This window comes from Triturus cristatus, chromosome 9 (assembly GCF_964204655.1).
Source record: "Triturus cristatus chromosome 9, aTriCri1.1, whole genome shotgun sequence".
Classification (NCBI taxonomy): Eukaryota; Metazoa; Chordata; class Amphibia; order Caudata; family Salamandridae; genus Triturus; species Triturus cristatus.
Genome location: NC_140592.1, coordinates 1,155,176,800 through 1,155,202,048, shown reverse-complemented (window position 1 = coordinate 1,155,202,048; position 25,249 = coordinate 1,155,176,800). Strand labels below are relative to the sequence as shown.

The 25,249-nt window shown below is 43.0% G+C and overlaps 1 protein-coding gene across 2 annotated transcripts in view; it reads right to left on the bottom strand.

The window, feature by feature from the left end:
* The window catches only part of OIP5 (Opa interacting protein 5), a 110,697-nt gene that overhangs the window by 63,522 nt on the left and 21,926 nt on the right, over positions 1 to 25,249 (bottom strand). For both annotated transcript variants that reach the window (XM_085628079.1, XM_085628080.1), the window contains exons 3-4: positions 24,618 to 24,740; positions 23,438 to 23,519 (exon numbers count right to left, since the gene is read on the bottom strand). In XM_085628079.1, coding sequence (XP_085484205.1) covers positions 23,438 to 23,519; positions 24,618 to 24,740 — 205 coding nt within the window. The remainder of the gene's footprint in view (positions 1 to 23,437; positions 23,520 to 24,617; positions 24,741 to 25,249) is intronic.

Below are 25,249 nucleotides of genomic sequence, written 5' to 3'. Positions count from 1 at the left end.
TACATTTATTTAACCAAGTGTATATCTACAGCTGTTTAAGCCTCATTAGGAAACTCTCTTTTTTGACTCCCTTACCTGTCAATCTGCATTTCTATTGGACTGGCAGTAGCAATTGACAGCCTTTACAATCACTCAAAAAGCAACACAAATCCGGGTTTTATCTATATTTAAAAATAAATAGACAGGAAAATAGATTGAAAGAGGGCCCATTTGCAAGCACAGGTTCACTTTGTTACCTCTCTTTGTGGGTTGAGATTGCGGTGATGTTGAACGTCTAAATAATCTTAAATTGAAAGCTGAAAGATATCATAAACAAACACCATCAGAACAGTGGTTGGTTTTCATGAACCAGCATGAGGAAGCCTAAAGAGCAGGAAAGAATTTCTTACGAGGCATATTCTTTAAAGCCAAGCGAAACTGAGACACTAAAGTAATTACTAAGAATCCATCACTTCAGTTTCCTCGGATTCTCTTTGCCCAGATTTCTAGTGAAGTCCAGAATACAGAGAGGAGAATCTATATAGATCACAATCCGGCTGAGAAGACTGGTGAGCACCAGGGGCAATATCTGTGGATGGAGCACCAACAGCGGTGGGATTCCAGGGCAGCGCAGGTAGAGACTGCAACAAACTTGGTGAACTGAGCAAGTGTCAGCACAACTGGCAGTGTGGCACTAGACAAAAGGCCAACATGCCAAACCCAACTATCCTTTTTAGCATAGTCTCATATTTACCTCACCATTTCGATATACAGTCTACAAAGCAGTCGGGTGCATAGTGAGACCATTACACAGGTTAGTATGAGACAGGCTAGACAGACTGCTGATCAAAGGGTTCAGGGCCCAGAATGTGGACTCCAATTCTGTAGACAAAAATTACAATCTTAACTGGGTTTGCATGTCGTTATGACTGTAGAAGTCTAGGCCTTGGTGGTCAACAAGGCCAACTGGTTGCAACAGGAAACAAGTTATCCTTGACAACTGCTAGAGTTACAGAAATGAACTCCGCTCTACTAAAATAGATAACTGAAAAGTAACAGTTGCTTCACTGTCTTTTCAATATTATGAATGCTATTGAAACTCCTAAAGAGGCAGTGTGTTGCGGTTTGTACAAGGGTTGTTACCGAAAGTAGACGAACAGCTACAAACTCTCTTTGGGTTAGCAAAGCAAGAGCCTAGCTGAACTGGGTTCTGTGGCTAGTCATTGTGTAGCAGTTCAAGAAAGAAAAGATTCTACCAAACCAAAAGTAAGGCACTTGCCAATGCAATTTTCCAACAAGCGTTAAGAGGGAGGGAGAGAGGGAGTAAAAGGATGAGGAAGACCAGGTAGGAGAGTTTGCTTCACCCGATAACAGCTTCCATTTCAATTGTGGTCAGATGGAACATTAGAAACAAAATTGCCTGAACCAATCAAAGGGCACTATCACAGGGCACCCATTCGCTGTATAAACAGCCTAACTTTCCTCCTCCCCTCTTCCAAACAGGTTGCCTTGCCTCCTATTTAGGACAACACAAGGGAAGTTGACTGCTTATACACAAATTTAATAGTGAGACCATAAAGGGCCGTACATAAAATGTGCCCCAAGTGGAATAACCTCTGCCTGCCTTAACGATACTGCCAATAATTGATCTGCCTCAAAAACCTTAAGAGTTCCAACCTGTTCATCGCTCAGGAAAAATGAGTGATGCAGTTAGCACACATGTTCCTCTTTCCATTTCTTTGGGTCCCATCAAAGACCAACATACTTTTCTTCAAAGCCCCACCTCCCCAGCAAATCTGATGAGGAGAGATCTTTTGTCTATCCTGAATAGTACTGGGTGTTCTACTAGTTCTGGTGTCTTGAAAATGAAAGTGGAATTTTGGGTATGCCAAATTAAACTGAATGTTTTCTCCCCCGATACCAGTATCATTGTAAATAGGCCTCAGTGTTTTATACCGGGTAAGTTAGCATAAGTCCCTTCGTGGTCTTAGCATGCTCGAAATGTAGGCTGTAATTTCACTGCTGATTCTATTAAGATTAGTTTACACTCAATGAGGAAACAGCAACACACACTCCATTGCCCGCTTTACCCTGAGGTGGAAGCAGCTGCTTTGTTACCCCTATTTTGCCCATCATAAAGCTTGGTAAAGACATAACATTTTCTGCAAGACTTGCAAGCCATTAATGGCGCTTTCTTTTTAATGTTTCCTGTTGAATCAAACCAAACTGCCATGCTCTCATGTATTTTGTCCTGAGATATAGTTTGTGTTGATTATTGTTCTGCATTCTGCACTATTAATGTAGTTGAGGACTTGATGATTGCATCGGTTTCTGCAAAACAATGCAAGCTTAATTCCATCCACCTGCCCATGGAATTTATATCAAAATGTGGGCACACTTTCTAGAGAAATTCTACACCTCTGTTTACCCATGGTATCGATATCTGGCTCACAACAGCCCCGCAGGAGATCCACTTGTCAAGCCATTCCTATGTTACCTTGTTAAGCCAGTTTCTCCTCAAGCATTCATTCTTTTTGGGCTTGGTAGATTGCTTTCTTCAATGGATTTTAGGCTCCGCTAACTTTGAGAAACCCTTATAACATCTTTTGAAATGGTGTTTTCTACCTTAGTCTAAATATACAAAACCATTTAATCTGTATGGTCACAAGACTGAGGGTTTTGCTCCAGAAGTGATAACGCAAAATCATATGACAAAAAGAAAAAGATTGTTTATTCTTCCGCTGTGGGGATACTCTGGCAGCTCGGTTGCCTCTATTCCTGTGCACTGTATCAGATGTAGTCCATGTTGCTGAAGTCCCTGAAATTCTGTTCTCGATTCCCCTCTTTCTGTTGCTAGAGCTCATGCTGCAGTTCCTCCATCGCTGACCACTAAGACACCACATCCTTAAATGTCCAGATTGTCAAGATAGAAAATATTAGTGCCATCTCGTAGTACCTTGGTAAAACGACCAGTGCTAAACACAGCCTTACTGTTCCTCATATAGTGACGAACGTGGCAGGACTTTCCTGATAATAAATATGTCACATACATATCAGGCCAGCTATGCGCTAAACATGAGGCAATAACTCTTAAGTAAAACTTGGAGCTAACATTCTGGTAGGAGAGTGTGCGAGATCACCATACTATTTTAGTAGCAGTTTGAGGACTGCGCTAACACAAAAATAAGCAGAGAGGAATCCTTCATTGGGCTGTCCAGAGAGTGATTAGCATTGGAAGGCTAAATGGGCTAATACGAAACAATCTTGGAAGGAAGCAAAACTGGTTTCAGTTGCTTGCCTTTTGAATGAATCTCCGATAGGGACATTGTCTGTAAGCTACAGTGCAGAGGCTCCACACCCGCACCCCTTCCCCACAGGACATCATTGGAGAGAAGGATGTCGAGAGACTTTAAATTTGAGAGGGGAAGACGAGACAAATTGCTCGACCCAACAGCGGTCTACTGTTTGGGTCACATGGCTTCGCATAAAGTAGTTGAGATTAGGGATTGTTCAGCCAATACAATAACCACAAGTCTGATAATTATTAGTGTAGGTAGAAATTAGGCCAATGTATTACAGGAAGTAGGAATGTGTAATGTAAAATGCTTTGGGTTTTTCCAATATTTGTTTAATTTTGCACAATCACAGCTCACATTACCATTATTTCAATAATTCTGATACATAAGCCTTATATGCAGCTTATAAAATACTGTTTAGGGGCATGGCAGAAGGTTCAATCATTTACAAATAACTCCCTGCAGTTTCTCTTGCAGGGTTGTCTGACTCAGATCTCTCTACTCTCGATGACCCCAATTTGTCAAAGAAAAGTGAGAAACCCTGATTTGTTCCTTTTTACTCCAGGGAGGGATTGACAAGCCCGCATTTTGATTTCCTTGTATCAGTGCCTTCAAACAGGAGGTGCCTGGCTCCTGCACTTAACGGGCACCAACTTTGAAGGGTATTTTACCCTGTTCTGATACTTTTATGTGTTCTTTTTAACACCAATATTTTAATTAGAGTTCGGTTTCCAGTAAGCTATCCTGCCCAGGGGAGCCTAGGGAGGGGTAACTGGGGTAGCTGGACCACGGTTAGGTTTGATCTCCAGTCATCCTGTTTTTCTGTCTACTTTTGTGCTCTATAGCGCATGCTTTCTGGGCCACACCCACCACCATTTAATGGCCCTTACAGCGCATCCGTGCTGCTCCTGGCAGAGGTAGGGGGAGGGGTGTGTGTGTATATATATATATATTTATAATCCGCCCACATTTTAATTTCGTGGAGTTCGGCACATCGGTGCTTTCAAAACAGAAGGCGACTGGCTCCTGCACTCAAGGAGCACCATCTTTGAAGAGTATTTCACCATGTTTTAATACTCATGTGTTCCTTTTAACCCCTTTATTTTAATTAGAGTTCGGTTTCCAGTAAGCTATCCCTTCATGGGGAGCCTGAGGAGGGGTAACTGGGTTAGCTGGACCCCGGTTAGTTTTTATTTCCATCCGTCCTGCTTTTCTGTCTACTTTCGCGCTCTACAGGACGCACTTTCTGGGCCATGCCCACCACCCACGATCACCATTTAATAGCAGTTACAGTGTGGGCACCCCAAAGGCAAGTCCACTTACGCCTGTCGATACTCTGACCGCCCTCAGCGCCAGCCCCTCGACCATTTTATTCTCCAAGGTGTACTTGCCTTTAACCTACTCAAGCTGTCAGCTTTTGAAACTAAATACAAAAAGGTAAGGCTCATGAATGCTTATGCCTAGATCCTTCTATGGGTACCAATGATAACATTCTTAAATGTACATACTGTGGTGATACTATTAACGTGGTTAAACACCGGCTGCAGCAAACAGGGCAGTCCTTTAAATAATAGTTCCAGGTCAAACCCCTTTAAATTTATCAAATGTACGCTTAATGTAGTGCTAGAAGCACTCGTGTATTGGGACCACGTGATGACCTTTGACTACCATTGTCTTAATTTACTTCCACGTTTTGAATGTACAACAGCAGGTTTCCTGCATGTGCCTTTTTCCTAGAAGATTTCTTTCAAGTCTCCTTGTAGTTTCAGGGGGGAGGGGGGGGGGGGGGGGGGGGGGGGGGGGGGTGAGACGTGTTCGCTTCTTACGGCCCTGCCAGGAACAGAACATGTGGGATGTGCATTTGAAAGCATGAGCGAGAGAGAGGTGTGAAATGTACTTCTTTCTTAGAGTGTAGTGCTATATATAGTGGTGCTCAAATGTACATTATGTTGTACATGGAGAGGTTTTATGAAGTTTTTACTATTTACTTTGACATGCCCTCATGCAATCTTGTCTAGCTTGTGCTTTGTGCGCACAGGCAGGCTCCCAGATCACAAAAGTTGTTTAGGCTATTCACGTTCAAGGTTGTTTTCTGTACTTAGGCTACGGAAACCTGGGCTGACCAGTCATCGGGACACGAAATTCTGGCAGCTATCCCTCCTAGTTTTGCTCTCCATCATATAGATAGACTACTAAAACTAGGAGGAGGAATTGCTTTAGTTATAAGACATACGCTGCCAGCAGTCATTAAACAAGCTATAGTGGAAGATTGCAAAGCCTTTGCCTTTTCGATCCAACTCTGCTAAACATTCTTTCCAGAGCGGACTAATTTATCGCCCGCCTAGTCCCAGGAAACATTTCTTATATAATATCAACTCATTTCTTGAAATAGGATTAACAAACAATGAGTTCACTAAGGCGATTTTAACTTCCACTTAGATACATTAGAGGATTATAACACCAAAACTTTAATTGATACACTTAAATCTTTTGGCCTGATTCAACTGGGGAACAGTGCCACCCACTCAGGACATACCCTGGGTGGGCTGTTCACTAGTAATCCTTTGGTGACCTTTGTTCACTCTGTTAACTCTATTCCTTTAACTTGGTCAAACTACTATGCAGCTCATTTTCACATAAATCTGACAACATTACCTACTCCCAATACACCTCTCAAACATAGAATTGTCCCCCACGCCTGGAATAACATACATAATGAATGCTTTACACTGTCCTACAATACCAACGATCCTGAAGCTGATAGAGCCAATTATACTAATTGGTTACAGTCCGCCATAACTAACAATCCCTGTCAAAACTACTACAACTAGTAGAAACAAACACTCCACTTCTTGGTTCTCAGAGAACGTCAGATTTTAAAAGCAAGCCTGCAGAAGGTAGGAGATAAGCTTGAGGAAGATCTAAGACAATGATGATAGAGAAAAATACAAGTTATGCCTGAACAAATTCAAAGATATGTTAACCAAATGAAAGATACCTACTTACACAAAAGATACTATCCTCGGATAACTCTTCCAAAGAAATCTTGGTGGTCACTAACCTAACGTCCGCTCCCAAAAACACAACCTCAAACCATGGCCAATATTTCTGTGATAATTTGTCCGACTTTTTTGTAGAAAGTGGTAAATCTTTTTAATAATTTCAACACCGCTGGTCTCAATACTACCGCTTATGAGATGGATATAAACAAACCCAAATTCTCATTTTGCCCCTCAGTACATCTCTTATGATGACATTACTTAGATCCATCAAATCAGGGTCCCCAAATGACCCATGCCCCCCTACTGTTGTCACACAAGTAGCTGACACCATAGCAATATGCCTCACTGCCATTTTTAATTCCATGCTCGCGTCAGGTATTTTCCCCAAAAATTTGAAAACGGCGTCAATACCGCCTCTACTGAAAGAGAACAATCTGGATCAAAATGATCCAAATAACTACCAGCACATCTCCCGTTTACAGCTCCCTGCAAAGGTAATAGAAGGGGCATTACATTCAGAAATTACACCATTTTTGATCAACCACTCTCTATTGGACACTACCCAATTCGGATTTCACTGTACTGAGACCGTACTTAACATAACTACGGAAGAAATCAGGTCCATAGTGGATGGTAGCAGAAACGCAGCACTGGTGCTCCTCAAGCTTTGACACGGTTGACCACAAGCTCCTCTTATAAAGTCTTCAGGCTGTCGGGATCGAGGGGAGGGCCCTGAAGCTGCTGGGTTCCTTTTTGTCAGACTGAACACAGGAGGTCGCTTTGGACCCTTTTGTATGCAAGTCATTCATCCTGCCATGCAATGTTCCACAGGGTTCTGCTCTCAGCCCAACCCTTTTTAATGTCTACTTTAAACCGCTGGCATTTCTTATTAGATCCTTTGGATTTGACTTTACATCCTACGCAGAAGACACCCAAATCGTGGTGGCACTGACTTCCCCTAACAGCCATGAGGCCTCAAATTTTTGTAACTATGTCAGCCATAGGAAACTGGATAAAGCTGAATTGCCTGAGACTGAACTCCGCTAAAACAGAGGTTATCATTAGAAATACTACCGCTTTGTGGTCATCTCAGTGCTGGCCTGCAGAACTTGGTTGTCTCCTTACCCCAGTATGCAAAGCTAGAAATCTTGCTGTTATTATGGATAATAGACTCACCTTCGGACCTCAGGTTAATGCGATCACTTCACCTACTTTTTATGTCCTCAGAATGATTTTTTTTTTTAAAAAAAGCTCCCCCTCCATTCTAGTATCGGCTAAAGAAATTGTAACCACTGTGCTTATTCTTTCTAAGATAGCTTGTTACAATGCCTTATACCTCAACATGCAGCAGCAACAACATCTAAACAAGTTGCAGGTTCTGCAAAATGGTGCCGCAAAAATGATTACCAGGAACCGAACTTGCAATCAGCAGCTCCGGCCATCAAATACTTGCATTGGTTACCTGTCTGGCAGCGAGTTAAGTTTAAGGCTCCCTGCCTTGCCCACAAAGCCAAGCATGGAGTTGGCCCGGATTACCTTAAGCACTCCTTTAAGTGGTATATTCCGGATTGTTGCCAACACTCTTCCGGATCTCAATAACTTGTAACAAAACAGATGCAGGAAAACCAACTGGGAAGGACGGAGTTTTTTCATATCCATAGCCAAGGAATGGCGTACACTTCATTTCATTAGAATAATCCCAGATCTTCTTCAGTATAGGAAGAACCTTAAAACATGGCTGTTTCCATAATTCATCACACCGTGATCTCTCCCGAAGGATCAGAGCACTTTGACACCTCCGGGTGAATGTTTGCGCTGAATAAATCTTTTCAACATAACAAGCTTCACCCTCACTGCACAAGATCTAAACAGATGTGCCCGACCCTCTCAAATCGGGAAGTTGACATACCTAGTTGGGAAATCACAGGGCTGTCTTCTGACCACTGTCAAACTCACTAAAGCTTTTTAGATCTCACCGAGACACCTTTGTCCGATTAGGATATTGTAATAATACTTTATTTCGGTAATCCAGAAACGTATACATAAAAAGGATGCAAATGCATATCAGCAACAAAAAAAGTTTGCAGTGCCCAGAGGTTCGTTGTTTTTTCCTTTATAAAAAGGTTATTATACAGCAAAGGAATTCATGATAAATACACACTTGTATCCCAAAATAAAAACTATCATTATGATAAAATCAATTAAAAAGTATTATGCAAAATGAGACATGCTCAGAAAGTGCCATCGCTACTTGAGTCAGAGGTAAATACATATGCGGAATAAATGGCACATTTCTAGCTCTAAAAGGGGCTGCATGAGTAAGACATACAGTACATAAGAACCAAAATATTAATGGTATACAACAGTAGTCACAAAGTGGTTAACGTTAAAAGCTTGCTGCTTTTGTACCAGTTAGTCAAAATGTTACTAACTGCAAACGCAATTAAAAGTGAAGTATCGCTTTTCAAAATTCTCTGGGCCACAAAATATTTAGACACCCCTAGATTCAAACAGATTGGTCGGATCCACTTACGACAGGACCCCCGGTTCTCCAGGCAAAAGAACATAACATGCACCTGTCTCAAGATCCAGACCGCAAGCTGGGCACAGGCTCGAGTCCAATTCTTTTTTCCATTGGCCAATAAATGATCTAAGTAGGAGAGTACCTAGCCGAAAGCGGACGTGCACATTTTCAGCTAGAGGCGGGGAGACTGCATCCAAAAATGACTCAAAGCATGGGTAGAACGTATAGAAAAACTCCAAATACTTGCTTATCCGGTAATCCTTATATCCAGTTAACATATTGTTCATGAATGTATGTCCAACAGCAGGATTTCAAATCGTCAAGGTCAGCTTTACAAATGGAGATTGGGTCGTCCCATAATCTCTTCAACTTCAACCTATCAAACCAGTCGGAGACTAAGTTTACCCAAGGTACTCGCATGGCATTAGTGGTTTTTATTAGCTCCCTAAGAGAATCTCTATAAATCACGGAGTTTGGCTGTAAACCGGAGACAGACCCAGTACACAAGAAGCTTAAGAGAAGACAAATCAGCAATTATTTTTCAAAGAAGAGTGGAATGAGAGGGGTGCTGGGCAGTACAGAAACCAGCTTCCGTGCAAAGTGGTTCTCAGCAGTGGCCAGTCGATCAGTGTCAGTAGAGCCCCAAACCTCGGCACCAAAAAGCGCAGTGCTTTGTGCTTTTACACTGTACCCTTCCAGTGCTGGTGATACCCAGGGAGAGCTCATTATTATGTACATCCTTATGTTGGCGTTGGATTAACAATGTATTCTTAGTGAGTTGTGCAACCCTTTAAGTTCATTTAACCCCTAAATAAGTTAGTCGGAAGGTGCAGTTACACCTGAACACAACCATTTGCCTACAACCACAGGGTCCGGCTGTGAAGAATTTTTTGTTGAATTAATCGAAAGCGAAGGGTAATGGCAGCCTCCCTAGGAGACATCAGTGCTATCTGCCAGTCCATGTCTTCAATTTGCCCAATGTCAGCCTGCTACCTATCCCGTAGGGATTGGAAGGAGTCTAGCAAGTGGTTACAGAGTTTGATACGTTAGTGATATGGCTTTGTCTGGAATAGGCTCGAAGAGCAGCCGATCCTCGAGGGGGGACGATTCCGGTATGTTACTGGGGTCTGGGAGTGCCGTCATAAGTGCATGACGGATTTGCAAGTATCAAAAAACCTCTCTTGGGGACAATTCGTATTTCTGTTGTAGTTTCCGAAACGTAAGGATTTTACCCTTCCCTGATGAGATGACCTATGGTGGAGATTCCAATTGTGTCCCACTTGTTAAAGCCCGGTTGAGGACTCAGGAGCCCGAGTTTTTTAGTAGACCATAGGGGGGTGGCCTGAGTCAACACCCCGGACCATCCCAAGCGTTTAGTTACCGGATGCCAAATTCCGATCGTCTGTGTGGTAGGGCCCACGTACCTCCCCCTCCGGACCCTCGTGTATAGAGCTCCTAGACAGCCCGCTCTACCCATCTGATATCTATCCAGCATATACGCTGGGTCCGCCGGAGAACAGTACATCCAGTGGTTTACAGCCACTAGTTGGGAGGCCCAGTAGTAGAGTCATAGGTCTGGAAGCGCTATCCCCCCATCATACCATCCTTTAGTAAGTTTTTGCAGCGCTATACAGGGCGTTCCCCAGTTCCATAACACTCGGACCTCACTTTCAATACTTTTAAAATAGGAGTCAGGGACCCTATATGGTCAGTTATGGAGGATATACAGAAATCTCGGAAGAGTCCACATTTTAAACAGGGCGGCTCTACCCAGCAGAGAAAACGGCATGGATCTCTAGTATTTAACATCTTTACGCAGCCTGTCCAGACAGCTAGGTTCCTATCGTAGAAGAGTTGGGGATCCGGTGTAACATAGACCCCTAAGTATCTAAAACCACCCGAAACCACCTCAAGCTCACATTCCGGAGGGAGTCGGGGGACAGGACCCCCAAGGACAAACAGTACAGATTTGGACCAGTTGATGGCGTATCCGGAGTACTTACCAAAAAGGTACAACAAATTTAAAGTCTTGTACCCCACTGCTGCATCACCAATGTAGGAAGCTGGCTCTGTATATGGTATGCCACAAGGTGGTTATACTGCGCACAGAGTGCAGAGATTCCTCCAGAAGTGTAGAGGGCTCAATGCAAACCCAAAGTGCTCCAATTGTGGTAGTGTGGGCGAGCAGCCTTAGGCCAAACACAGAGTGTAAGAGGTTTGTTGGGCACACAATGACCTTTAAGGACCCCCACTCCAAAAATGAGATACATGCCAATTTTATAAAAATAAGCTTTACTGAAGATTAAATTTTAAGACCAACATCTTCGCAAAAAGGCAAGTATGTTTTTAAATAGAAATTGTTTTTAAGTTCAAAAGTGGACACTTAATTCAGTTTTCAGTTTTTGCAATGATATCCTATAGAGGAAAACAATTTGATTTTACAGGTAAGTGAACAACTTACAAATACAGCGTTCGGGTTGCAGGGGCAGCAGAGGGCAAGATTAATGTAAGCACAAATACAGCACCACCAGCAAACTCTAGGTACATTGGATGCTCTTAAGCCTCTAGCAACTGTCATAGAAGCTAATTTAAGAGTGGTGGCAGAAATATTACACCGTGGTTTCCCTGTCAGAAGGGTACTATTCCACAGTTAATCCTCCGAGTCTGTTATCTGATTGATGTACGAAGAGGGTTCAAAGGAGGTATTAAAGTCTCCAGTTATCTGTGTGTTCAGATGGGTGGACTCAATTACCTCGTCCAGTAGGGACAAAATGGGAGACTCCATGCTAGCCTTAACAGATATTGTTAAGGCTAGCTAGGTGTTCGCTTCTTACGGCCCTGCCAGGAACAGAACATGTGGGATGTGCATTTGAAAGCATGAGCGAGAGAGAGGTGTGAAATGTACTTCTTTCTTAGAGTGTAGTGCTATATATAGTGGTGCTCAAATGTACATTATGTTGTACATGGAGAGGTTTTATGAAGTTTTTACTATTTACTTTGACATGCCCTCATGCAATCTTGTCTAGCTTGTGCTTTGTGCGCACAGGCAGGCTCCCAGATCACAAAAGTTGTTTAGGCTATTCACGTTCAAGGTTGTTTTCTGTACTTAGGCTACGGAAACCTGGGCTGACCAGTCATCGGGACACGAAATTCTGGCAGCTATCCCTCCTAGTTTTGCTCTCCATCATATAGATAGACTACTAAAACTAGGAGGAGGAATTGCTTTAGTTATAAGACATACGCTGCCAGCAGTCATTAAACAAGCTATAGTGGAAGATTGCAAAGCCTTTGCCTTTTCGATCCAACTCTGCTAAACATTCTTTCCAGAGCGGACTAATTTATCGCCCGCCTAGTCCCAGGAAACATTTCTTATATAATATCAACTCATTTCTTGAAATAGGATTAACAAACAATGAGTTCACTAAGGCGATTTTAACTTCCACTTAGATACATTAGAGGATTATAACACCAAAACTTTAATTGATACACTTAAATCTTTTGGCCTGATTCAACTGGGGAACAGTGCCACCCACTCAGGACATACCCTGGGTGGGCTGTTCACTAGTAATCCTTTGGTGACCTTTGTTCACTCTGTTAACTCTATTCCTTTAACTTGGTCAAACTACTATGCAGCTCATTTTCACATAAATCTGACAACATTACCTACTCCCAATACACCTCTCAAACATAGAATTGTCCCCCACGCCTGGAATAACATACATAATGAATGCTTTACACTGTCCTACAATACCAACGATCCTGAAGCTGATAGAGCCAATTATACTAATTGGTTACAGTCCGCCATAACTAACAATCCCTGTCAAAACTACTACAACTAGTAGAAACAAACACTCCACTTCTTGGTTCTCAGAGAACGTCAGATTTTAAAAGCAAGCCTGCAGAAGGTAGGAGATAAGCTTGAGGAAGATCTAAGACAATGATGATAGAGAAAAATACAAGTTATGCCTGAACAAATTCAAAGATATGTTAACCAAATGAAAGATACCTACTTACACAAAAGATACTATCCTCGGATAACTCTTCCAAAGAAATCTTGGTGGTCACTAACCTAACGTCCGCTCCCAAAAACACAACCTCAAACCATGGCCAATATTTCTGTGATAATTTGTCCGACTTTTTTGTAGAAAGTGGTAAATCTTTTTAATAATTTCAACACCGCTGGTCTCAATACTACCGCTTATGAGATGGATATAAACAAACCCAAATTCTCATTTTGCCCCTCAGTACATCTCTTATGATGACATTACTTAGATCCATCAAATCAGGGTCCCCAAATGACCCATGCCCCCCTACTGTTGTCACACAAGTAGCTGACACCATAGCAATATGCCTCACTGCCATTTTTAATTCCATGCTCGCGTCAGGTATTTTCCCCAAAAATTTGAAAACGGCGTCAATACCGCCTCTACTGAAAGAGAACAATCTGGATCAAAATGATCCAAATAACTACCAGCACATCTCCCGTTTACAGCTCCCTGCAAAGGTAATAGAAGGGGCATTACATTCAGAAATTACACCATTTTTGATCAACCACTCTCTATTGGACACTACCCAATTCGGATTTCACTGTACTGAGACCGTACTTAACATAACTACGGAAGAAATCAGGTCCATAGTGGATGGTAGCAGAAACGCAGCACTGGTGCTCCTCAAGCTTTGACACGGTTGACCACAAGCTCCTCTTATAAAGTCTTCAGGCTGTCGGGATCGAGGGGAGGGCCCTGAAGCTGCTGGGTTCCTTTTTGTCAGACTGAACACAGGAGGTCGCTTTGGACCCTTTTGTATGCAAGTCATTCATCCTGCCATGCAATGTTCCACAGGGTTCTGCTCTCAGCCCAACCCTTTTTAATGTCTACTTTAAACCGCTGGCATTTCTTATTAGATCCTTTGGATTTGACTTTACATCCTACGCAGAAGACACCCAAATCGTGGTGGCACTGACTTCCCCTAACAGCCATGAGGCCTCAAATTTTTGTAACTATGTCAGCCATAGGAAACTGGATAAAGCTGAATTGCCTGAGACTGAACTCCGCTAAAACAGAGGTTATCATTAGAAATACTACCGCTTTGTGGTCATCTCAGTGCTGGCCTGCAGAACTTGGTTGTCTCCTTACCCCAGTATGCAAAGCTAGAAATCTTGCTGTTATTATGGATAATAGACTCACCTTCGGACCTCAGGTTAATGCGATCACTTCACCTACTTTTTATGTCCTCAGAATGATTTTTTTTTTTTTAAAAAGCTCCCCCTCCATTCTAGTATCGGCTAAAGAAATTGTAACCACTGTGCTTATTCTTTCTAAGATAGCTTGTTACAATGCCTTATACCTCAACATGCAGCAGCAACAACATCTAAACAAGTTGCAGGTTCTGCAAAATGGTGCCGCAAAAATGATTACCAGGAACCGAACTTGCAATCAGCAGCTCCGGCCATCAAATACTTGCATTGGTTACCTGTCTGGCAGCGAGTTAAGTTTAAGGCTCCCTGCCTTGCCCACAAAGCCAAGCATGGAGTTGGCCCGGATTACCTTAAGCACTCCTTTAAGTGGTATATTCCGGATTGTTGCCAACACTCTTCCGGATCTCAATAACTTGTAACAAAACAGATGCAGGAAAACCAACTGGGAAGGACGGAGTTTTTTCATATCCATAGCCAAGGAATGGCGTACACTTCATTTCATTAGAATAATCCCAGATCTTCTTCAGTATAGGAAGAACCTTAAAACATGGCTGTTTCCATAATTCATCACACCGTGATCTCTCCCGAAGGATCAGAGCACTTTGACACCTCCGGGTGAATGTTTGCGCTGAATAAATCTTTTCAACATAACAAGCTTCACCCTCACTGCACAAGATCTAAACAGATGTGCCCGACCCTCTCAAATCGGGAAGTTGACATACCTAGTTGGGAAATCACAGGGCTGTCTTCTGACCACTGTCAAACTCACTAAAGCTTTTTAGATCTCACCGAGACACCTTTGTCCGATTAGGATATTGTAATAATACTTTATTTCGGTAATCCAGAAACGTATACATAAAAAGGATGCAAATGCATATCAGCAACAAAAAAAGTTTGCAGTGCCCAGAGGTTCGTTGTTTTTTCCTTTATAAAAAGGTTATTATACAGCAAAGGAATTCATGATAAATACACACTTGTATCCCAAAATAAAAACTATCATTATGATAAAATCAATTAAAAAGTATTATGCAAAATGAGACATGCTCAGAAAGTGCCATCGCTACTTGAGTCAGAGGTAAATACATATGCGGAATAAATGGCACATTTCTAGCTCTAAAAGGGGCTGCATGAGTAAGACATACAGTACATAAGAACCAAAATATTAATGGTATACAACAGTAGTCACAAAGTGGTTAACGTTAAAAGCTTGCTGCTTTTGTACCAGTTAGTCAAAATGTTACTAACTGCAAACGCAATTAAAAGTGAAGTATCGCTTTTCAAAATTCTCTGGGCCACAAAATATTTAGACACCCCTAGATTCAAACAGATTGGTCGGATACACTTACGACAGGACCCCCGGTTCTCCAGGCAAAAGAACATAACATGCACCTGTCTCAAGATCCAGACCGCAAGCTGGGCACAGGCTCGAGTCCAATTCTTTTTTCCATTGGCCAATAAATGATCTAAGTAGGAGAGTACCTAGCCGAAAGCGGACGTGCACATTTTCAGCTAGAGGCGGGGAGACTGCATCCAAAAATGACTCAAAGCATGGGTAGAACGTATAGAAAAACTCCAAATACTTGCTTATCCGGTAATCCTTATATCCAGTTAACATATTGTTCATGAATGTATGTCCAACAGCAGGATTTCAAATCGTCAAGGTCAGCTTTACAAATGGAGATTGGGTCGTCCCATAATCTCTTCAACTTCAACCTATCAAACCAGTCGGAGACTAAGTTTACCCAAGGTACTCGCATGGCATTAGTGGTTTTTATTAGCTCCCTAAGAGAATCTCTATAAATCACGGAGTTTGGCTGTAAACCGGAGACAGACCCAGTACACAAGAAGCTTAAGAGAAGACAAATCAGCAATTATTTTTCAAAGAAGAGTGGAATGAGAGGGGTGCTGGGCAGTACAGAAACCAGCTTCCGTGCAAAGTGGTTCTCAGCAGTGGCCAGTCGATCAGTGTCAGTAGAGCCCCAAACCTCGGCACCAAAAAGCGCAGTGCTTTGTGCTTTTACACTGTACCCTTCCAGTGCTGGTGATACCCAGGGAGAGCTCATTATTATGTACATCCTTATGTTGGCGTTGGATTAACAATGTATTCTTAGTGAGTTGTGCAACCCTTTAAGTTCATTTAACCCCTAAATAAGTTAGTCGGAAGGTGCAGTTACACCTGAACACAACCATTTGCCTACAACCACAGGGTCCGGCTGTGAAGAATTTTTTGTTGAATTAATCGAAAGCGAAGGGTAATGGCAGCCTCCCTAGGAGACATCAGTGCTATCTGCCAGTCCATGTCTTCAATTTGCCCAATGTCAGCCTGCTACCTATCCCGTAGGGATTGGAAGGAGTCTAGCAAGTGGTTACAGAGTTTGATACGTTAGTGATATGGCTTTGTCTGGAATAGGCTCGAAGAGCAGCCGATCCTCGAGGGGGGACGATTCCGGTATGTTACTGGGGTCTGGGAGTGCCGTCATAAGTGCATGACGGATTTGCAAGTATCAAAAAACCTCTCTTGGGGACAATTCGTATTTCTGTTGTAGTTTCCGAAACGTAAGGATTTTACCCTTCCCTGATGAGATGACCTATGGTGGAGATTCCAATTGTGTCCCACTTGTTAAAGCCCGGTTGAGGACTCAGGAGCCCGAGTTTTTTAGTAGACCATAGGGGGGTGGCCTGAGTCAACACCCCGGACCATCCCAAGCGTTTAGTTACCGGATGCCAAATTCCGATCGTCTGTGTGGTAGGGCCCACGTACCTCCCCCTCCGGACCCTCGTGTATAGAGCTCCTAGACAGCCCGCTCTACCCATCTGATATCTATCCAGCATATACGCTGGGTCCGCCGGAGAACAGTACATCCAGTGGTTTACAGCCACTAGTTGGGAGGCCCAGTAGTAGAGTCATAGGTCTGGAAGCGCTATCCCCCCATCATACCATCCTTTAGTAAGTTTTTGCAGCGCTATACAGGGCGTTCCCCAGTTCCATAACACTCGGACCTCACTTTCAATACTTTTAAAATAGGAGTCAGGGACCCTATATGGTCAGTTATGGAGGATATACAGAAATCTCGGAAGAGTCCACATTTTAAACAGGGCGGCTCTACCCAGCAGAGAAAACGGCATGGATCTCTAGTATTTAACATCTTTACGCAGCCTGTCCAGACAGCTAGGTTCCTATCGTAGAAGAGTTGGGGATCCGGTGTAACATAGACCCCTAAGTATCTAAAACCACCCGAAACCACCTCAAGCTCACATTCCGGAGGGAGTCGGGGGACAGGACCCCCAAGGACAAACAGTACAGATTTGGACCAGTTGATGGCGTATCCGGAGTACTTACCAAAAAGGTACAACAAATTTAAAGTCTTGTACCCCACTGCTGCATCACCAATGTAGGAAGCTGGCTCTGTATATGGTATGCCACAAGGTGGTTATACTGCGCACAGAGTGCAGAGATTCCTCCAGAAGTGTAGAGGGCTCAATGCAAACCCAAAGTGCTCCAATTGTGGTAGTGTGGGCGAGCAGCCTTAGGCCAAACACAGAGTGTAAGAGGTTTGTTGGGCACACAATGACCTTTAAGGACCCCCACTCCAAAAATGAGATACATGCCAATTTTATAAAAATAAGCTTTACTGAAGATTAAATTTTAAGACCAACATCTTCGCAAAAAGGCAAGTATGTTTTTAAATAGAAATTGTTTTTAAGTTCAAAAGTGGACACTTAATTCAGTTTTCAGTTTTTGCAATGATATCCTATAGAGGAAAACAATTTGATTTTACAGGTAAGTGAACAACTTACAAATACAGCGTTCGGGTTGCAGGGGCAGCAGAGGGCAAGATTAATGTAAGCACAAATACAGCACCACCAGCAAACTCTAGGTACATTGGATGCTCTTAAGCCTCTAGCAACTGTCATAGAAGCTAATTTAAGAGTGGTGGCAGAAATATTACACCGTGGTTTCCCTGTCAGAAGGGTACTATTCCACAGTTAATCCTCCGAGTCTGTTATCTGATTGATGTACGAAGAGGGTTCAAAGGAGGTATTAAAGTCTCCAGTTATCTGTGTGTTCAGATGGGTGGACTCAATTACCTCGTCCAGTAGGGACAAAATGGGAGACTCCATGCTAGCCTTAACAGATATTGTATAAACATTTATAAATACCAGTTGGGTACCTGAAGGGAGTGTAAGAGATCCCCATTATAAATCGGGACAGTCTACCTGGCAAAAGAGTGTGGGAGCTAAAAGGAAATTATTTCTAATCAAGATCAGAAGTCTACCAATAGCCCTCCCAGATTTCTCTGTTGGTTTGGCATCCACATTGTATGAATTATACCCATTTAAATACATTTTTTTCTGTAGCCCAGGTCTCTTGAAATATACAAACGTAACACCCACCAAAATAGGATAACCAATCGGAATCTATCAGCCTTGACTTTATCCCTGCCAAATTCCAAGAAATCATAATGATTCTTGCTTGGGAAGCACCACTACCCCCGGAATTAACAACGCTCGGAGGACAGAGAGCTTCCTGAAGGCATATCAGGTGCACTATCATTTCTGCCCAACGCATTCACATTATTTCTACCACAGATCAACGAGCACAGTAGAATTTGGAGTCTGCCTGCCTGATTTAGAAGAGTTCTTGGGTTGGCCTGTAGCTGGACTAGAAGTTAGAGGGGAAGCCTTTAGCCGGATTGCGGACTTGTGCCCCCTTTCTAGAGGACCAGTGTGCAGTTAAAAGTTAATTAGATTAACAGCCAACAAATTAGTATTAAACAAACAAGATATGATCATATGTGGGTGAGTCGGTCATATCCTGGCATAAGCAATATCTGATCTAACTGAAAGGCAATTACGCTTATTCCTAAGTCAGTATATGACTCTGTTTATCAATGCATCTGTGTCCTCAAACGATCCTGGGTTCAGTTTGAGCACCCGGGTCATATAAAATCGTTCTCTTGGAAGTGATCTCACAGTTAATTGGCAGTGTATATGCTGAGAGACACTCGAAGAGATGTGTTTCTTGTGCTGGCGTTTTCACCCTGGCTCAGAGTGTGCTGAGAAAACAACGGGATGTTAGTTTGAGATCGAGAAGAAGGCTGATGGCTGGCCTGAAGACTGGAGTCTTGCCCTTGAAAGAGTGAGGGGACTTGGCCCCAAAGACAATGTCAAATTAGAGTCTTTTAGAGTGGGTGCCCCCCACGCTTGATCGAACAGATTGCTTAATGGCAACTGGGTCCAGCCTCTGGTTTGGGTTCTGTAGGGTTGGCTGGGAAGATTCCCCTATGGGGTATTTTAGTCCTGGGTGAGACATTTGGTGGGTTCTTAAAGACCAAGCGCTGCATGAACAACTGCAGCAACTGGATTTGCTTTGTAGAGTCGTGTTCTGGTTTATTATAGAGGTAAATAAGCTCTTTAGATGATCCAGCTTATGATGGGAGTGCTTGGTAATAGTTAGCGTTGGTGAGCAGCATTAGTTTCACTAGCAGTTCGAACTGTGCTATTCTATGGGGGGTGGGGGGGAGGAGTTCCATAGAGTTTAAGGAAGGCTGGACAGCATCACTGTAGGTGACAAGGCAAGCAAATCTGTTAGAGCACAGTACATTTGAAACAATGGTGATTTTGGGGATAGAGGTTGTCGTAGCGCAGCCTGTGGATCGCTAGATGGAGGCTCGCTATGCTGAGCTAGATATGATTCGGTGGTCTGTGGAAGTTCTGGAACAACTTGATTAACAGTGGCTCTTTAACCAGAAGACCCTGCTAGTAGAATTGAAGCAGGTGATGGATTCTTAGCTGTCTTAAACATGTCCTGCACCTTCATTTGATTTTCATGGGGTTTGGAGCTTTAGCATTCAGCAGCAACTCTACCTACTCAATTAGAGTAGAGTATCAATGTCATCAAATGTACAAGCATAGGTATTATCAGGAGGCGGCCCAGATTTACCCCCTGATGGCTTTCTGGGCATGGAATGCAGGTTTCGCTAGTTCCTCAGCTTTCCATTTCTCCAATACTGATAAACACCGCATATACAAGTTTAATTAGTTGTGTGATTCAGATATAAAAGGACTTTCTAGATACAGCCAGCAGTAGTCAATGAGTTGTAGAAACAAGAATAGGCCTGGCCTCTTCCGGGCAATGGCAGGCCCGGGTACCTTCTGCGCATGTGCCACACTGCTGGACTGTACCGGCACTTGTGAGCTAATCTAGCCTCTCCTGGCCCTTCCTTACAGCCCAAAGGCATTCTGGGGGACAGAGTCCCACCCCAGTTAGCAGGCGCAATGGGAGGGAGCAGAAATTGGGGTCGTGGAAACCGCTGGCGTTGTGACATATATAATGATGATAGTTTTAGTCTTCGAAAACAATTAAGGAAAATCAGTTGTAGGAGATGCAGCATGCCCCTTTGTCGTGTAGTTCCTACAAATCTATAAAGGATCTGCGTGTTTAGACAACATAAACTAAGGGATTGGTGTTCAGACTGATTCCAGACACCCCCACAGGATATGTTAGTCATTAGACCAGCTAGCTCACAGTGCCACTATAAGACCCCCAACCTTACCAAGGAGCGAACAGTTTCTGGCAACTATCGAACATGACAACCCGGACCCCTCAGGGATTGTGGAAACAATACAGTACGTTTCGCTCAGTCACTCGTGCTCACTTTGTCTCAAAGAGATACACAGAATAAAAGAGTTGACTTTTTCAATAAGTATTTACTGAACCAGCGTCATTCTAGTATAAAATAAGAGTGCTTCAACAACCATTAGACAAACAGGTATATACGATTACAAGCACCAGAGTAAATAAAAGATAGAGTTCTACCATGGTGCTAAAACAGTGACTATGCAAGCATATAGATACATGGTAAGCATACGTACTCCTCAGATGCTAACCCTGGCTAAGTGTACCTAGCATGTATGTAGGTGGAAAGCCAAGAATCTCCCTAAGAAAGAGCCAACCCCATTTACCTGATGGGAGAGGACGAAGGACCCCTTCTTGGTCTCGAGTTGGACACCCTGCAAGGGATGTCAGACCACTGTGTGCAGGGACATCAGCGTCTCGTGTCAGCATGGCAGTTTACTCTTCTGTTTTGCCCAGCGAAGATGTTGTACTTTTATACCCGAAAGGTACACTCAGGTGTTCTACCTAGCTGAGTCATGGTTTTGTGGGCCTGTCTTTCAAGGATGATGATACAGGTGACCTTTGTACAGCGTTATTATGCAGAAGATGGTAGTCCTGCTGCAATACTGAGAATCCTCATGCATAATAAACGAGGCTAGTTTTTGAAGAAAACCACACATTTATTCGGCATCTAACTAGGCAAAAGGTCAGCGCCAGAGCAGTTATGTAGAATAAGGTAGGACAAATGTAAACAAAATGTCATGCAACTACCTATGCCTATATTGGGGTAGCTTGGAGCTCATAACACCTTACTTGAAATAGTTGAAAGTCAATGTTTAATGAAAGAGCATTCGCCCCAAGTTGCTCAAATAATTGCTCTTACCCTTGCTTGAAGATTACCCATTTAGAAAAGTGTCACCATTTTGACGGATACAAAAACTGCCTTTGAAATCGCTCATGACATCGTACTCCTGTGGCTACAAAGATGTATTCTCATTTCTACAGGGGAGTTGGGGGGTGAGATTTGTCCTCAGGAGAAATTTAAAAAAGTGTAAATAAAAAATAAAAGAAATTCAATACATGTGGGGGTGGCGTGCGGGATGTGGGCTTGGCCACCCTTGCGTGCAGGCTAACCCCCTTTGGGCCCAAATATTTTTTTCATGCGTTTTCCCTGGCGTGGTGGGGATCGTGGCCTCAGGGGAAAACATTTGAAAAGTGTGGGGTGTGGGATTTGACCTCCAAGCATATGGCATCCCCGGCCCCAATAGGGGAAAACAACACACACATTTGGAAAAATATATTAGTAGAGGGTTTGTGCAGAACCCTCTTCATCTATTAGTGTGTTGTGTCATTCACATTCTTTCCCCCAGTTATTGAAGCCAAAACATTTATAAATCCTAGGTTTCAGGATATGTTAGGCTGAGTACACATTGACCCCTGCCAAGGGCCAAAGACCTTGGGGACGGTACTTGGGGGTGAGGGTGGTGGTCAAGACCTACTTGAGCAGTGACCAGCAGCAGAGCCAAGGACTTGTTCAGATGGAACTGGTCAGCTGGGCAATTTCAGGAATGGCCTATTGTAGCTTGTTGAGTCCCTGTAGCTTGAATAGGAGGTCCGCATTATGACCCTTAGAGTCCACTTCTTTCACCTGGGTACAAGACGAACAGCAGGTTATTTTCTAGGCTCTTCGCAAGAGGGGTTTGATGCAGAAACTGCAGACACTGCATCATGAGAAGAGAAAACAAGGGGAGTGGTTCAAGTATTAACCAGTAATGGTCATGTGAAGGGGGAACTGTGTTAGGGTGGTGGGAGGGAGGTGGTTGGGGGTACTACTGCTAGTATATTTAACTGGGGGTCACAGGTTACCCTCCAAGCAACAACCACACACATCGCCAATGTCTTCTACCAGTTGGCATCATCCATTCACCTTCACTACACTCCCATAATCATTCCAGCCCTCATTTCACCTCCCAAACTCTGCTCTTTGAACTCCTCAGTCAATGTTCTATGTACCCCCAACATTTTTCCTTCCCCTCTCTTTTCTATCCTATCCACTATCACACGTCTTTCTTCTTCCCTTCTAACCCTCCATCACCTCCCTCTCCCCAATTAACATGGCACAATGTTTGCAGCACAGCTTACAAGACTGCAAGTTAGAGAGCAGATTTCCACATGTTGGCAATAGAAAAGGCCGGAATATGATTCTCTTCAATTTTTCAATAAGGGGACTTGAAGAGTGGATTGTGTAGGTGTTAAGTGTAGGAACATATAAAGGGGTCCAACATTAATTTTCGGAGCTGAGCTTGACAGCAACTAAGGCACAGGAAGTCTCCTGGTCCCTCACATCCTAAGTGCAGTGAACTTTGGGAAAAAAAGCCAAGAGCAACACAAATCCAAGTAAGATCAGGTATACACAGAGTGAAAACAGTGTAATAGCACTGAGCTGACATATTTATGGGAGCAAGTGGAAATTAAAAGGACTTAAGGGCTAAGACAGTTCCAAAGAATTGAGGGCAGATGTTACGAACAAAGATGTCAACTCTCAAGCAGATCAGGTAGGTTAGAAGAATCTTCTGTAGGAATAGCAGACTGCGGATACAATTTTGCAAACCAAGTTGTTGGAACCTGAGAAGGAATCAGAAGCTTTGTGCAGAGTGAAGGTAAGTCAAAAACACAAAAATTATAATTAGATTCACAGGTAACAGCTAAACAGGCACAGGGCTGATTATGAGGAGAGAAGAGTGAAGGAAGCGTGCTTTAAGAAATCACAAAGAATGACTGCTTCCCAATATTAAAAGAAACAGGTATAAATAACCTTACTTCTGCAAATTTCCCCTTCAGGCTCGAGAGGCTGAAGTTCAGGTCAGAGGCTGGCAGAATTTTTTTGGATTCCAAAAGATAACTTAAAGAAAGGAGAAACATTAATGTAAACAACTAGAACACTTCAAAGCAGGTTTATTGTGAAATCATCTAGATCAAGCTCAAGTGAAAGTTCCAATATACCGTAAGAGGCAACATAAGTAAAAAACACTTAACAGGAAAAAGCTCGGATTTAAGAGGCCAGAAATGTGGATCTTTTCTACTGGCCTGAGTCAAATATCAACATAGTGTTTATTCTTACACTTTTTGCTGTCACTGTCAAATGTTCAGGTCAGTACTGCTAGCTATGGCGAGAAGGAATGGCAAGCTGTATGCTACACTTCAAGAACACAGATTTGTTATTAGGGATCTATGAGGTGCAATGTGACTGAGGATATAGCACACTTATTTGGTTGATTTCCCCCGCCCCTTTTTTTTTTTTTTACTTCTGCGCTACAGAAACAGCAACATACTCCTTGGGCTGGTTTCTGGTAGACTGCAGTCTTTCCCCATCATCAATACCTTCACAGAATAATTTTAACTCCTCGTCACACTATGCCCTGTACTATGCTACTCGGATTTGCTTTTATTCTAAATGTGCTTTCCCTTGGAGGTTGCCCACCTCGACCCTTTGTGCCCTAACAGGCTTCACCATAACCCATTCCAAACACTCCCATCAAATCTTGCTTGACTGTTCATTGTTGCAACGCTCCCTGCAGCTCTCTGCTCTTTTGGTGCATCCTTGACCTACCATACTCAGGTTCTCAATGCACCTGGCCCCAGCCAATTGTGATAGGAAGAGGGAGACCTATGGCAGTAACTAAGTCTCTTCTTTCCAGTTCTTCCCTATTGTTACTCCCTTAATTGTCCCCACCAGATGGTCCCTTATCCCCAATGCATAAGCCCATATGTCTCAGTGTTGGTTAGGTCTCCCACCACTCAGTTATTGGCTGTGTTTGATATACCCTATCCTCATTTGAACACCATGCCTACTTAAACCCCTATTTCTAGAACCATCAACACCACATGCCTGACTAGTATAGAGCTGCCGCGTTCACAACGAGAGGGAGAAAAAAGTAGTCTCTAAATTTCCCAATGAGCTTTTCAGGACCAGTACTTTAGAATTAACCTCCAAACTTACCAGCAGACCTTTTCTTTAGAGAGGCAGAAGAGCCTTCGCAGATGAGCCAAGGACGTGATGGTAGAATAAAGACAAAAACCTAGAAGAATCCCACATGAACGGCAATACAATGGGTTGTAGGAGCTGAAAGACAAGAAAAACACAAAAAGGTATGATAATGAGCTAAAATTTACACATATCTTTTCAGGGCTCAAAATAATTTAATATATTTGCCGGTTAAAGGAAGCCTGAAAAAAAACATATACGGACGAAGAAAAATTGCTTTTGTATTAATGACACATTACGCAGTAGTAACGGCTGCTCTCTTGAGTGGGCATTTTAAGTCACATGGCATTTAATCTATCACTCAGTGTCAGGTGAAGAATCCCAGAATATAGATTATTCATTTTGTTTAGCATCTGTTCCTCATTAGGCACTGTACGTGCATTGTGAACCCTGGTCCATTAGTGTAATCTTGGATTGCATTTTGGAGCAGACACTGCGTCATGCGTTTACAACATCTGTACATAGTAGGGGGGCAAGTAACAACAAAACCCAATACCCATGTGTCAGAACTAAATGCTACTGTTTAGGTCTGCTCTTACATGCCCATCAAAGTCCACCCACAAAGAAATGCCCATGTACACTCCACT